General features: G+C 39.1%; 1 protein-coding gene across 1 annotated transcript in view; it reads right to left on the bottom strand.

The window, feature by feature from the left end:
- The window catches only part of Hsd17b4 (hydroxysteroid 17-beta dehydrogenase 4), a 68022-nt gene that overhangs the window by 12644 nt on the left and 41357 nt on the right, over nt 1-14021 (bottom strand). The window contains exons 15-22 of the mRNA XM_028777127.1: nt 12779-12850; nt 11432-11535; nt 10085-10150; nt 6774-6843; nt 5801-5907; nt 4514-4600; nt 1634-1717; nt 338-476 (exon numbers count right to left, since the gene is read on the bottom strand). Of these exons, the coding sequence (XP_028632960.1) occupies nt 338-476; nt 1634-1717; nt 4514-4600; nt 5801-5907; nt 6774-6843; nt 10085-10150; nt 11432-11535; nt 12779-12850 (729 nt within the window). The remainder of the gene's footprint in view (nt 1-337; nt 477-1633; nt 1718-4513; nt 4601-5800; nt 5908-6773; nt 6844-10084; nt 10151-11431; nt 11536-12778; nt 12851-14021) is intronic.

Genomic DNA, 14021 nt, shown 5'->3' with positions numbered 1-14021 from the left:
CACATTCTCTCAATAGCTATCAAATAAAAACCCAAACATACATATTTTCATTAAGGAATCTGTGCCAGCACATGCAAGGAGAAGTTAACAGGTTGGGATGGAAATGAGTAATTAGAATGCACTCAGCGTATGTGTGTAAAATTGAAAAATGACATACGTAATTTAAGAAAAAAAATGCATGCCTTTGAATGTCCTGAGACCTATGGAAAACAACAATAATAAAAAACTATGTAGGTCAGATTCACCTGCTTTCAAAGGATTATTATTGGTTATAAACCATACTTTATCTCCACTAAAAGTCACCTTAGAATAATATAAAGTCATGACCATGACTTACTCCACTTGGCTGCAACACTCCCACCTTTCGTGATGTGCCATTCAAACACAGCATTTACTTTCTTTACCACCTCACGTCCAACATTCTTTAGGCGGCGGGCTATTTCCCCGAATATAAGAGCACTCTGGAGCTCTCCACCCTGACAAAGAGAGGAAATCTTATTTGAAAACTTCACAAAGAACTTATTACAGATACATGCACTAAAAGTGATTTTTAACCTGCTCATAAATACCACAGCTGAGCTGTCTTTTTCACACAGGCTTCTTTCATACTTTCCTCCTATTATTCTGCCCAGAACTGGTTTACCCTACCAGAAAATGTTATTGTTTAACATGATTTTAAAACAATACTTTGGTGCAGGGGCAAAGGGCCTCTAGTGTAACCGTAAGGTCCTGATTTGAATCCCAAACACTCGTGTTAAAAGCCTGTGTGGCAATACATGACATATCCCAGCACTGGAAATCAGACTGGCTTCCCAGCGCAGCAAGCTGGTCAGGGGCTCTCTGGGAAGCCAGTCCAGCAGCAATGGTCAGCTCCGGGTTCAGTGAGGGACCCTGTCTAAAAGATATGGGGAGGAGCAACTGAGGAAGACAAAGCTACATGAGTGCCTACTCGGGTGAGTGCACCCCACCACCCCACACACAAACTGATTAATGTTTAAAAACCTGAGTAAACTGTGTACCTATGTCTAATTCATTTCTCAGAAACACTGAACAAGTAATCAAGTTATGGTCTTCATTCCATGAAGCCTTTAATTTTTTCTGGCTGAAAGACATCATAGGCTTTGACCTTAGATTATTCTTACAAGATGTTAATTTCTTGTTAGTTATGAAATAACATGGTTTATGAAAAAAAGAAAGTTTTAACATTATTAAGTTAATATTTTGGACATACAAATATTTTTATCAAAAGATTTAACCTTACTAAAATATAAATATTTTAATAACTGAGACATGCTGTTATCTTCATATCTGTATACAAACCTTAAGAAAAAGTGTAGGTTATTTAACTTTTCACCCTTTTTCCTCCAAATACTTTTGAAGACTTCTCATTAAAACTGAGTGAGTTACTCTTACTAAAACAGGCAACTATTTCCTCTTTAAAAGTATCCCAATATTCTGAAAAGATTTTAAAAACTCTTAAGTTGTGAAAATATTTTCCATTCCAACAAGTTTTAAATTAGTGTCATTTCTTCAAGAGCCTTTTCATAGCTAAAAGAAGTAGCCTGAACAATCCTGAAGTGACATTAACTATGACTCACAGAGAAGTTACTGGGTGCCTGTCTATGCAGCCTACCTTAGGTGTCTGAGCAGAAACTCCAGATACAGGCACGAGATCCACATACGCATTTGAAATGACAATGTCTCCAGTCTCTTGGACCTGAGAAGTGGAGTAGGGAAGAAACAGTTCACGCTGATGATTTTACTGTTCCACTGTGAAATGCAAGTCACTTTAAGGAAACATGCTTCTCTTTGAAATGAAAAACAAGTAAGAAAACAAAAAAACAGAAAGCCAGATGAAACAAAAGGTCAACAGTGTAAATGATAAAGTAACAGACATGAAGATTTTCTGAATTAATACAATTGATATTAAGCCTGGATACAGAGTCAATTGATGGCCTTTAAAGAAGGGAAAAAAGAAAAAATTACAAGCAGGTCTCATCTTCCAAAACCCTAATTAAAGGAGCTGGAGAGGGCTCCATGGTTAAGACCATGTTCTTTTCCCAAGCCCGAGTGTATTTGGAGGGGAGCCAGAGTGAGAGGTCCACTGTTGTACATAATAGAAGATGTGCCATGATATCCCCGTATAGAGTAAATCTGTTTTATTAATCTAGACAAAAACTGGCTAAGAAAAGATGATAGTGTGTGTAAAGTCATAATTCTGGATCCTATTTCAAGTTGGAAGTATACAGAAGATGAAGTAAATATCTAAATAGCCTTTTACATCTGCCATTAAAGAAGCTCTCAGCCTGAATCCTACATGTCATACCATTCCTATGACTATTCGCACATACAAATAACACTGGAAGCCAAGGCTTGTAATCCTAGTGCCCGAAAGGCCAAAGCAAGAGAGCTGCAAGTTCAAGGTCAGCCTGGACTAAGATGGCACATTTCTGTACATACTGTGCTATGACAAGACACTTGTCTCAAAAGAAAAATGGAATTACAGTATAGACAAGAAGTTTCTAAAAGTTAAGGCAGCAACTTTGATTTTAACTAATCTCCCTTGACTATTTCCCTTCATGGTTGAAAGGAGGGGGAAATACCTTCCCAACAATTTTTCTTTAAAAAAAAAAAAAAATTAAATACAGTGAAAAGCACAGGCACAATTAATGAAAAAAACAAAATACACTTTAGCAAATTGCTTTTTTGTAGGCACATGAGTATAGAGTTCTGAAATATTTGCTTAAAATGTTTCCTAAAATACAGTGGAAAGGAGGGAGTCAAGGTAGGAGTCTTCTATATTCCTGTAATTACTAGGGAAGGAGCAAATACTCTGAGGAGTGAAAGCATTTTAGAGGCTAAAATGGAAAGAATGCGTTACATTTAGGCGCTATGTCTCAGCTCTTTAAGTTCACAGAAACTGCACATGTTCTGTTCATGCTAGCACTGTATAAAAATAAAATCCTTAACCGTAGATACGGTGTGGTGGTCCAAGCCTTCTGAAGTTCATGTTCCTCCCTTCATAGTGTTAGGGGTTGAGCCCAGGGCCTAGCGAACAACAGAGAGTACTCTGTTGCTAAGCTACAGTCCCAGGCTGTTTGTGCATGCTGATTTTCAAATAATATTCTGAACTCTACAGCCTGGGGTATACAGTAGTAGTTAGCTAACTGGGCAATACCCTGGTTAAATCCCTAACGCCCATCCCAAGTACCCTGGCTCCACCACAAACGTTTAAGGGAGTTGAATGGGAAGCAAAGATTTCAAGTGAAATAAATTTTTGGAGGAAGCCAGGGTGTGCACAAATGGGAACAGGATACAGTTTGAGGGACTACACAAGTTGGGCTTGGTGGTGCAGGAGTTCAGTGCCACCACATTGAAGGCAGAGGCAGGAGGATCAAAAGTTCTAACAGGGCAGCCTGGGCTACAGACTAAGAATTTGTTTAAATTACAAAAAGAAAAAAAAAATCAGAGAGATTGCCCCTGAGGATAGGGCAGCATTTACACTGAGGCCGTTAACACAGAAGAAATCTGCAAAATAAAACAAATAATATCCTAATGCATGAAAATGCTGCCAGCAGCAGGAAGGCATTAATACTAAAGCAGAATTCTGCCAACTTACCAGTTCCCAGAGGACCAAACAATGCATGAGAAGAAACCCTGAGACTGAGGCTATGGAGCTGCATGGAGCTGCGCCTGTATGCCTGCTAAAAAGCTGTCTGTGTGGCCGTCAGCAAGTCATCAAGATTTTCTAAGGACCTAAGTTTTCTTATATTTCAACAGTAGAGTTGTTATTGAAAGTTGCTACTGAAGATAACAGTGTTTACGGAATCTCCATAAACAAAAGCTTAATGTCACTGTTGGAGTCCCCAAGCCTGCTCCACGCAATACAGAGGAACCAACAGAAGGCTATTAGCTGCTTGGCTGTGGCAACAGAATTGTTCTTTACACATTTGGTAATGGAACAATGTTTAAGTCCCTTCAGTGCTTTTCTGGAGCACCACTAAGTCTCCCTCAGAGTTACTTAAATCAACACATGAGCTTATTAGCTTGACAGCCATTCATTATGCCCAGGCTCTAGGATACAAGATGTTACAGATTTCTGTGTCATCAAGAGCTCATGGTTTCTATCCAGGGAAAGAACTAAAGGCTACAACTCCACTGTTCTCTAGCACACAAATACCTGCTCCTATAACTCGGCAAAAATTTGGTTAGAAGACCTTTCCTGTTAGACTAGATAAACTGCTGTTCTGAATCTCTTGAGTGAAGCTGCAAGATCTTTCATTAGTGAGAGAAATAAAATTTAAAAGATACACAGAATCTGTTTCAACTAAAAGTCAGCATTAACTTTAAAAGTACTCCCAAACTTCTCTCACAAAGATTCCTATTACTAACCACAAAAATGCAAGCAGAGAACAAACTGACGGTATGTGGAGAGGCCACAAAGTACATAGTCCAACTCTATGACAGTGTGTGGTGAGGTCATAAAACATATATGTCCAACTCTGATTCATACCTTGGTTTGAAAATGAACTCTGTTTCCTTCCTTCCACATCTCAGTTTGTAGGGTTTGTCCTGGATACACTGGTTTGGCAAAACGAACCTATTAAAATATTAAGAATTTTGTGTTAAAGATTTTTTTTTGTTTGTTTGTTTTTTGAGACAGGGTTTCTCTGTGTAGTCCTGGCTGTCCTGGAGCTCACTCTGTAGACCAGGCTGGCCTCGAACTCAGAAATCCACCTGCCTCTGCCTCCCAAGTGCTGGGATTAAAGGCGTGTGCCACCACTGCCCAGCTAAATATGTTTTTTTAAATGAAATTCTTCTACTTCTCAGGGAAATTTCTGAAGTTAGCCTAAAAGGAAAATATTAGAGGTTTAATTATATTAAGCTTTATAGAAGATACCAAAAATACAGAAAATTCATCAGGGACAGACACTGAGAGTCATGTGCACACACACACAGCCAGTTCTTTTCTCTCAAAACAAGAGACTCAGGGCTGTGAACACAGCTTCTTGGCAGAGAGCCTGCCTAGCATATGTGAAGCCCTAAATTCAATTTTCAACATTGGAAAAAGAAAGGAAAAGGCAACATCAGTAAGCAGCATTTGCTCAAGACAAATCAAAACCCGAAACCCTAATCCTATGAGGTAGTGACTCAGGCAGCCACCAGAACAACTTTACAGCTCAAACCAGTACTAATCAATCAGGGCTGAAGGCTCCGGTGAGTGTACACAGCAATGTTTTCGAGCAGGGTCACTTATGTCCCTGTGTGAATCTATACATGGATTACTGAATTAAAGAAAATCATTGTTTTAAATGAAGACCATGAAAATAATGAGTGTTATTAAGGGCCAGGCATCAGAAAATAGAGCTTCACTCTTGCACTGTGAATGAACTAATAAATAGTTTTAAGCTATTTGACATGGCCATACATGCCTTTCACATATGTATCTTTTGGCCTAACAAAAATATTGTTAGGTGGAGACATTTTCCTTTGTTACTAACAAAGTGAGCAAACAGTAAAATCTTGAAATCAACTCAGAAGCACAAAACTGCAAACACTAAGTCCAGTTAGTACTGTAAGGAGAGTTCAGACCCAGCCTCCTGACATCTTTTGTTAGGCAAATGTTGAGCTTCAAATGTGCTGAGGCCAGGAGGCAGTGATGTGCACCTTTAATCTCACGAGACAATGCCAGGAGGATCTCTGAGTTTGAGGCCAACCTGGTCTACAGAGCAAATTCCAGGGCAGCCAGTGCTATACAGAGAAACCCCATCCCTCAAAAATATCCAAGATATATATATACCTTAATCGCCTTGAATCTTGACACATCATTATCTGCAAACTTCTGTAAAACATGCCTTGCAGAAAATCCAAAGGTACATAATCCGTGTAATATGGGCTTCTCAAAACCTAAGAAAATGTAGATAATTTTTATAGATGAAAAGTGGTTAATCCCAGCACTTGGGAGGCAGAGGCAGGCGGATTTCTGAGTTTGAGGCCAGCCTGGTCTACAGAGTGAGTTCCAGGACAGCCAGGGCTATACAGAGAAACCCTGTCTCGAAAAACCAAAAAAAAAAAAGAAAAGTGGTATATCAATATATATATACATACATATATATATATACATGTATATATATATATGTATGTATATATATATTTCAGTATTTTAATGTCTTTTAAATTGCAATAGCATGAATTATGAACTATGCTATGCATTAAAAAATAACAGAACATGCCAGGAGAAATGGCACAACCTTTTATTACAGCACTGGGGACACAGAGGTAGGTGGAACTCTCTAAGTTCAAGGCTGGCTTGGCCTACATAGCAAGTTCCAGGCTAGACAGGGCTACATATTGAAACTGTATCTCAAGAAAAAGTTCTATAAATTGTACTTCCTAGGGAAAAATTAAAGTAAAAACAGCAAAAAAATATTTTTGAAAAACATGAAATAAATATACGTAGGCTAGGAACACAAAGAACTATTTCACTTCGTTTTGTTTGAAACAAACCAAGTGGGTGGCCGCATATATAGCTCTCACCGTTCCCCAAAGCCTCAACCTTGACTCCAGCAGAAGCCTCGCTCCACCATCTGAATTTCAAGCGAACCACACAGAATTTTCTGAATACTTCTTACTTTTCTATAGCCTTTGAATAAATATGAGAGCTATCTTTTAAGTGCTATTCAAACTGCCAATTGTGAGTAGCATTCTCTTTAAACAGGTAGTTAGTAAACTGAACTAATGCTTTTCAGTGACTCACATCATTTAGAACTCACCGGCAATGCTCGCAAAGCTCGGGTCAATGTGTAAAGGATTCCAGTCTCCACTGAGGCGGTACAGAGCAGCCTGCAAAGAAAAATACACTGTACTCAGTGTTTGCTGAGGAAGCAGTGTAGGACAGGAAGCATGACCAGCTACTGATTAAAATGCATAATGTACAGAAACCCAGGCTGTGATCTAAAAGACAACTAACTTTTACAAAAACAAGATTATCTATAACTAAGCTTTAATAAGGTCTTTTGCTGATATCAGTAGAGAAAGGGATAAGGTAATAAGAAAAGGCAAGAATTACACTGCCTAAGGGAAACTCGATGTGGGTAGGTAAAGGTTTAAAGTCTCTTTTAGCCAATCAAAACCTATGTCAATTTCTTATTTTTTTAATTTGAAGTCTATAACATAATACTAGCAGATAAACATCAAGACTTCTCACAAACTTTCATCTCTCTGCCACACGAAATCCTGAATATGCCCATGCACGAAAACATACCAAACAGCCTGTCAGTGTGACTCAGTGTATGCAAAGCTCAGATTTTCCACACTACTAATTTACACAGGACAGGCAGGATTAGCAGAAAAATGCAGGTAATAGCAGGGAAAGCCTTCATCCTTTCTGGTATTGAAACTGTGCAGTTTTCAAACTAGAGTGCTCTCCATGGCTAGGGGAAGAACTTCAGCAGGCAGCCAGATATATAATAGTCTTTATAAAAAGCTTGTTACAGTCAGTGTCTGATCTGCCTCAAGATCTTCTCCTTAGCAAGTCTCATTCTGAGACAGTTTTCACTTCTCAGTGGCTCAGTATTCCTTCCTGTAGAATGTTCTAAATACAAGATTATATGTAGTAGAAAATTAAATTAAATTAAATTAAATTTCAAAAGCAGTATACAAACAGTAAACACTAGAGAAATATACACTATCATATATACAATGAAAAAAAGACACATCTCCGGGCCACAGAAGGAAGTTGTCAGACATAAGCTACATAATGGGCTGTGATGGGGCCTGGGTATCAGTGATGTGCAAGTCTCTTCACCAAGGAGAACCTTGAGTTTCTCAGAGAAAAATAAAATAAGAGACTAAGAGGGCTCACTTTAAAAGAACAACTGGAGAAATTAAATGAGATAAAACTCATGGGTATTGCCTCAGTGAACATCAGCAATTTCTAAAGCATTTTACAAGATTTTAGCAACAATGTAAACCAACGAAGTCTTTGATTAGTACTTGATTAGATTTCCAGTCCTGCTCTACACCCAGGACTGGAAAGGCACATGACTGCAGATGGAAGCCCAAGAAAGTCCACTCTTTTAGAGAACAGGATCAAAGGAAAATATCCTACAAGAGCTGTCTGGAAAACAAAAAGCACCAAGGGGGAACTTGAGGTCCTGCAAGACACAGAAAGCTGAAACTCCTTTTCAAAGGAAAGCACTCCCTACAGTTCTCCTAAAACACCCTCCATTAGGAGGCAGCAAATGGAACTTTGCTATGCAGAAAGATGTACCAGCTCCAAAGTAGCAATGCTGGAAGCCAAGCAATCTGTATGAACAGCATGCACGGAGGTAAACAGACCCTCAGTAACTGTGCTCGCTGCTGACGATAGATCTCTCCAGCCAGTGTGCTAGATCTTCTGTCTTTCTCCCAATACTTCTCCCCCTATCCTTTCAGCTCTGGCCCTTGTTTTCACTTTCTTTTTTTCTTGGATTTATTTATTTTTACTGTGTATCTGTGAGTACTTTGGCTGCATGTATGTCATGCACCACATGTATACCTTGGGCCCACAAAGGCCGGAAGAAGGTGTATTGGATCCCCTGGTACAGGAGTTACAAAAGGTTGTGAGCACCACGGAGATGCTGGGAATTAAACCTGGTCCTCTGGAAGAGCAGCTGGTGCCCTTAACCCCTAAGCCACCGCTCCAGTGCCCTGCATTTTCTTTCTCATTAGTCTTTTTCTTCCTCAGTTTCTCAATCTATTCTGACTCATGTTTCATTTTCATTGCTAGCTTTCACCTCCCATCTGCAGCCCTCCCATGGCTCCTACAGGGATTCATTGCTTATACTTTCCCAGAGCATCTAACACTGCGTGTCCTTCTGACCTTCCAGTCTCTAGCCTAGACATCAGTTTGTACTTGGCTGCTTCCATTCTCCTATCAGTGTTTGTTAGTCACCTCTTAGTTAGATGAAGCTCCTCCATGTGGAATGTTCTTTTAGAAGGACAAACATCTACTTCTTGAGAATGGTGCCCGATTTCTTTCCTGCTCTGGAGGAATCTGATGCCTATCTAATTATCTTCTATGGAAAATTACTTCACCATTGTCATTGACTTTAAGTCCCTCAAGACTATTTTCTTCATCTTTAAAGTCTAAAGATTTGACCAGGATCCATCTCAGGGCTACTTATTTTCTGATAACTATGCAAGTGAACCAGATAGTCCTACCAAGCATCTGTGATATTTTCAGATTTTTAGCCCCAAAAAGTGATGGCCTAAACCTGAAAGTGTCCCCAAAAGAAGACCTGGATTTGAGGTCTTATCTGTTTTCAATTTAGCATGAAAATATAAACAATTACATTTGAACAAAAAGTATAACCTACTTAATAATAACTGAAATCCTAACTGTATCATTAGCATTAGGCATGTATCTGGTGAAACTAGTTTGTTTCTCATTCTCAAACACAATGCTTGGTATTGAGAGCTGTTTTTTTTGTTTAGTCTTTTCCATGTATCACTGCATAGAAATCTTTACTTTCCATGAAACATTTGTTTTACTTGTACAGTCAAGCATCTGCCAGTGAGAAAACTCTCCTACGGACATTTAAATAGTGTGTCTGAGAAGTGACATCTGTAGTTGCCATTTGCTTACTGACTAAAAAGTTACTGATATTTATAAACTCCAGCACAAAGTTCCTGCTCTAACAGCACAAGTTTTCCGCCTTTGGTACAGACCTGCTCATGTACACTGCCTTCCATTACTCACCAGCTTAAAGCTGGCTTCATCGGTCATTCATCTCCTCGCCTACACTCTTGCTATCATTGCCTCTCAACCTCTTCCCTGACAAACTGAAGCCCTTCACCCCATAGGAGGGAGCACCTATAGACCACCCTTCTGCAAAGCCAATCATTGCTTTCAAGCCCTTCTGCATTTCACTGTAAAAGATGACCCTCCTCCGAGAACTTATTCTACAAATCAAAGCCTGGTATTTAATTTTTCACTGCTTAGAAGAAGACGCCTGAGTTACTCCACTAAAGACACACAAAACTACAAGATGTCCAGACTTTAACATCAGTATCATCAGCTAGGTGGACTAGCTCCTCTCACCTGATTCAGTGAGGTGGTATCTCTCAGTACAGCATCTGGAGGTCGGTTTGGTACAACTACAGCTGCCTGGAATCAAAGGACACTGTGGGTCAACGTAAATAATGTGATTCTCTTGCAAAACTAACATCCAATAAGCAACCATGTGTCAATAAACTATGCAAACTGGATAAAGAGGTTTTTTTTTAACTTTTATGTTCTGAGAAAAATGATATTTAAAATTTCATAACTTCTAGTCTTTAATAAATTATAATTTCCCTGAAATTATTCTTTTCATTATAAGAAACATTATCAGAACCATTCTCCAGGTCACATAGTTTCTCCTATATAAAAAGATGATGACAACTCTAAGAATTAAACAATTTACATATCTTAATTTGCCATGTTAACAAAGTAATACAGTTTATCAAGTCTTTAAAGTTCAATTTGTATTATTAATTATCAGGGGAGGAGGCACACAGGAAGGCCAGAGATATCAGATTCCCCTACAATTAGAGTTATACTGTATTGCCTTCAAACAGCTACATCAATGTTTTAGTATATAGAAATAAAATATTGTAACTTATTACATAAGTTTTATACAATAAAGTCAGCTTTCCTAATTACAGTGTTGATAATTTTTCATTATGAAATGCCAAGCTAAGATATTATCAAATTTATCCCACAAATCCCAAAAAACATAATCCTAAAAGGTCACAAGGGAAAAAGCTACTCCTACAGTAAGTGGGAGGATAGAAAGAATGGGTAGGGAAGGGGGAGGAAAGCCACCACAGAAAACTCATTCATAAATTAGTGAGTCAGTCTTGTAGAATGAAGAATGCTAGGTGTGGTGGCTCATTCCTGGGAAGCTGAGGCAGGAGGACTGCTAAAGTCTGAAGTCAGCCTGCTCTATAGAATTACACTTAAAACTTAAAAAAATCAAAAGAGGATTGGGCTAGAGAGACAGCTCAGCAGATACCATATGTACTGCTCTGGCAGGAGACTAACGTTCGGTTTCCAGCACCCACCATGACCAAGAGGAGTCTGATGCTTCTGTGTCCCTCAGACACCTGCACATACACATAATTAAATTTGTTTTAAAAAAAAAACTGAAAGTAGACAGTGGCCACCAGACAGGAAAGAGGTGATGGAAGTCATCCTCTTCCATGGTCAAGAACCAGCCAGTGGGGCCAAGTCAGCAGAGCAGGTGCAAGTCACATAATCTCTATCAAGAGTGTGAAATTCCCAATACATACAAACAATTGATGTTTGAGGATATCCAAAGGCTTTTTTATGCCTTATATATTGAACACATATACTGAACTGCTATATGTCCCATAAAGATGTACAAATACCTCAAAAAAGTCTTACTTTGAGTTTTTCTGATGTCCGTTTTCCACCAAAGCCCCCAGAGCCAACAACAAAGACAGAGAACTGATTATAGCATATAAGTTCCTTCCCAGAATAAGAATAGACTATAAAAGAAGCAAAGGGGAAAAATAATTATTACACGAAGATCTACCCAGATAATGAAGACAGGCTTACCAATTCCTTTAATGGTTTCAAAATAAAATACAGACCTAAGACGGCACTTAGGGTTTGCACAGCTATACTGCAGTGTGTTCATCTCCAGTCTCTGAAGGCAAGAAGAGCTCCCCATCCCTTCACTGTCAACAGTGGGGTTTCTTTTTTTAACCTCCTAAACCCCCCAACTACCACCTATATTTTTTATCTGCCACAAACATTTCAAACAACTCCTCTTGAAAATTGGAGCTATCACACTCAAAGTCTGAAGTACTGTCAAAGCACCGAAGAAGAGCATGGAACTAAAGAGCCAGTGACCAGGGATGGGGACAGAAGAGCCACCCGGGACGGGGAAGCCGTCCAGAAAATGCCATCTTGCCCACTTTGTCTACCACTCTATCCCTGGAAAGAAGAGTTCCCAATACGAAAAGGTTCCTCCAAGTGCTGAGATTGTTATCATGTGCAACCAATCCACAGCTTCTAATACATTCTGTTTCAACTTGCACTGTGTTTACTGGGACACAGCCCCATGGAAAGTCCAGGAGTACCAGCATGGTCTCCAGGATTCACCACAGAACCAGCATCAAGCAGAGCAGGCATTTCCACTGTTCTCAGTAGCAAACTTCACACCTCCAACTTTTCTTCTTAAGTGTAAGTGTTCATACTGTGCTTTAGTTTATGTTTAGTAACTAGCACTCTAGTAACTCAATACTTACTAAAAAACTTCTATAAGCTTTCTCCTACTGTTATAAACTCCTATAAGCCCTTTTATATTGCAGATAAAATATGGTTACAGTGTTCAAACCATATGATGAGTTCAACAGTCTGGAAATCCAACTGCAATGCAGAATAATCAAGTTCCAAATAGCTAACAAAGAAAAGAGTGTCAGTAACTCCACCCAGCTGCACCAACTCTACCACAGTGGGTATAATCTTCCTGTGACTTGCCCAAGGTCATATTTGTGCCTAGGTTATGCTGTTTCACCCACTAACATGTCTCACCTGCCCTAGCCTCTTAGCCTCAATCTACTGCCCCTCCTCCCTTACTTTTCTTAAAGAACCCATGAAATTTTAAACTGCTTACTTTGCTTTCTTACAAACTATAAAATGAATATAAACTTCTGAATTGATCTCTGTATGTTACATGAAAATCTATCAATCTAATGACATTATTATAAGAATTGAAACTATTACCGTCCATAACAATCACTACACCAGAGCCTTTATCCAGGATGTCGGCAACAACTGCTTCACTTTTTAATTCTCCTAAAATTAAAATAAGATAAATAATTATGTTAAGACAGCACAGAATTTAACCAGGGTTAGCATGTGAGTCAGCACAGTTAAAAAAAATTATAGTTTTAAATGTTTTCCCCTACCTACTAAAAAAAGAAATTGCGCATACAGAATATTTAAATTGCTAAATTTGAAACATGAATATTTCTGATACAAAAATTTGAGAAACTAATATAGCGACTCAAACTGGAAGGTTTAATTGTCATCTAAGTACTGGGTAAGCACCAGTCTCCTTTGCCCCATTCCTTCTCAAATCTCTATGGCTTCGGTGAAACACTCTCTAAGTATGCTTTTTCTAAACTCTTTACTCCTCATTTAGCTGGGTAAACCTTGGGTGAAAATAACAAAAGCCAGCACAATGGCAAACAGCAGTGGTGGAGCCTTGGGGGACAGAGGCAGCTGGGAAGGGTAGGAAGGAAAGTAGAGGGAGGGAGGGTGACCAGAAAGTGCTATATACAAGTTTGAAACTGTCCAAGAAAAGCATTAATTTTTTAAAACACGTTTTCTCTTTTTTTCTATACAACAGGGATTAACACCCTGCCTCCAGGCCACACAACGTGAGTATCATCCCTGATTCACAGGCAGCATGTCCCTGTTGATACTTGAACTTCAGAGACAGTACTTTTTAAGTTACTCCCAAAGTCCAAGGATAGCTATTTAGGAATTTAACAGGACAACAAAAGCAGGGAGAAAAAAAAGGGAGAAACAAAGCCAGCAAGAGTGGGGATTCGATGAACAGAAAGAGAAGACTCCAGATTCACAGAGAATCAAATAACCTCCTGAGTATCTACGAGTGGGAGGTGGGAAATGATAAAAGCAGTACAAAGGCTGACAGTGACAGGGTGATGCTTTCCAAAACCAACCCATTTGAGTCCTCCTTTGTTTTTAACCATCTTACACACACACACACACACACACACAGAGAGAGAGAGAGAGAGAGAGAGAGAGAGAGAGAGAGAGAGAGATAGAGAGAGAGAGAGAGAGAGAGAAACATACATTTAAAAGAAACACATAAAATTATTGTGAAAGAATAAAACTATGGGGCTGGGGTCCATGTTCTCTCATCTGTGGTTCTTGGCTCCAAATCCTCAGACTCAAGTATACAACATGGAGTGATCAAAGCTAGGAAGTGTAAAGGAAT

Source organism: Grammomys surdaster, unplaced genomic scaffold, assembly GCF_004785775.1.
Source record: "Grammomys surdaster isolate TR1022 unplaced genomic scaffold, NIH_TR_1.0 278, whole genome shotgun sequence".
Classification (NCBI taxonomy): domain Eukaryota; kingdom Metazoa; phylum Chordata; class Mammalia; order Rodentia; family Muridae; genus Grammomys; species Grammomys surdaster.
Note: the sequence above shows the minus strand (reverse complement) of the source record. Positions and strands in the feature narration are given on the sequence as shown.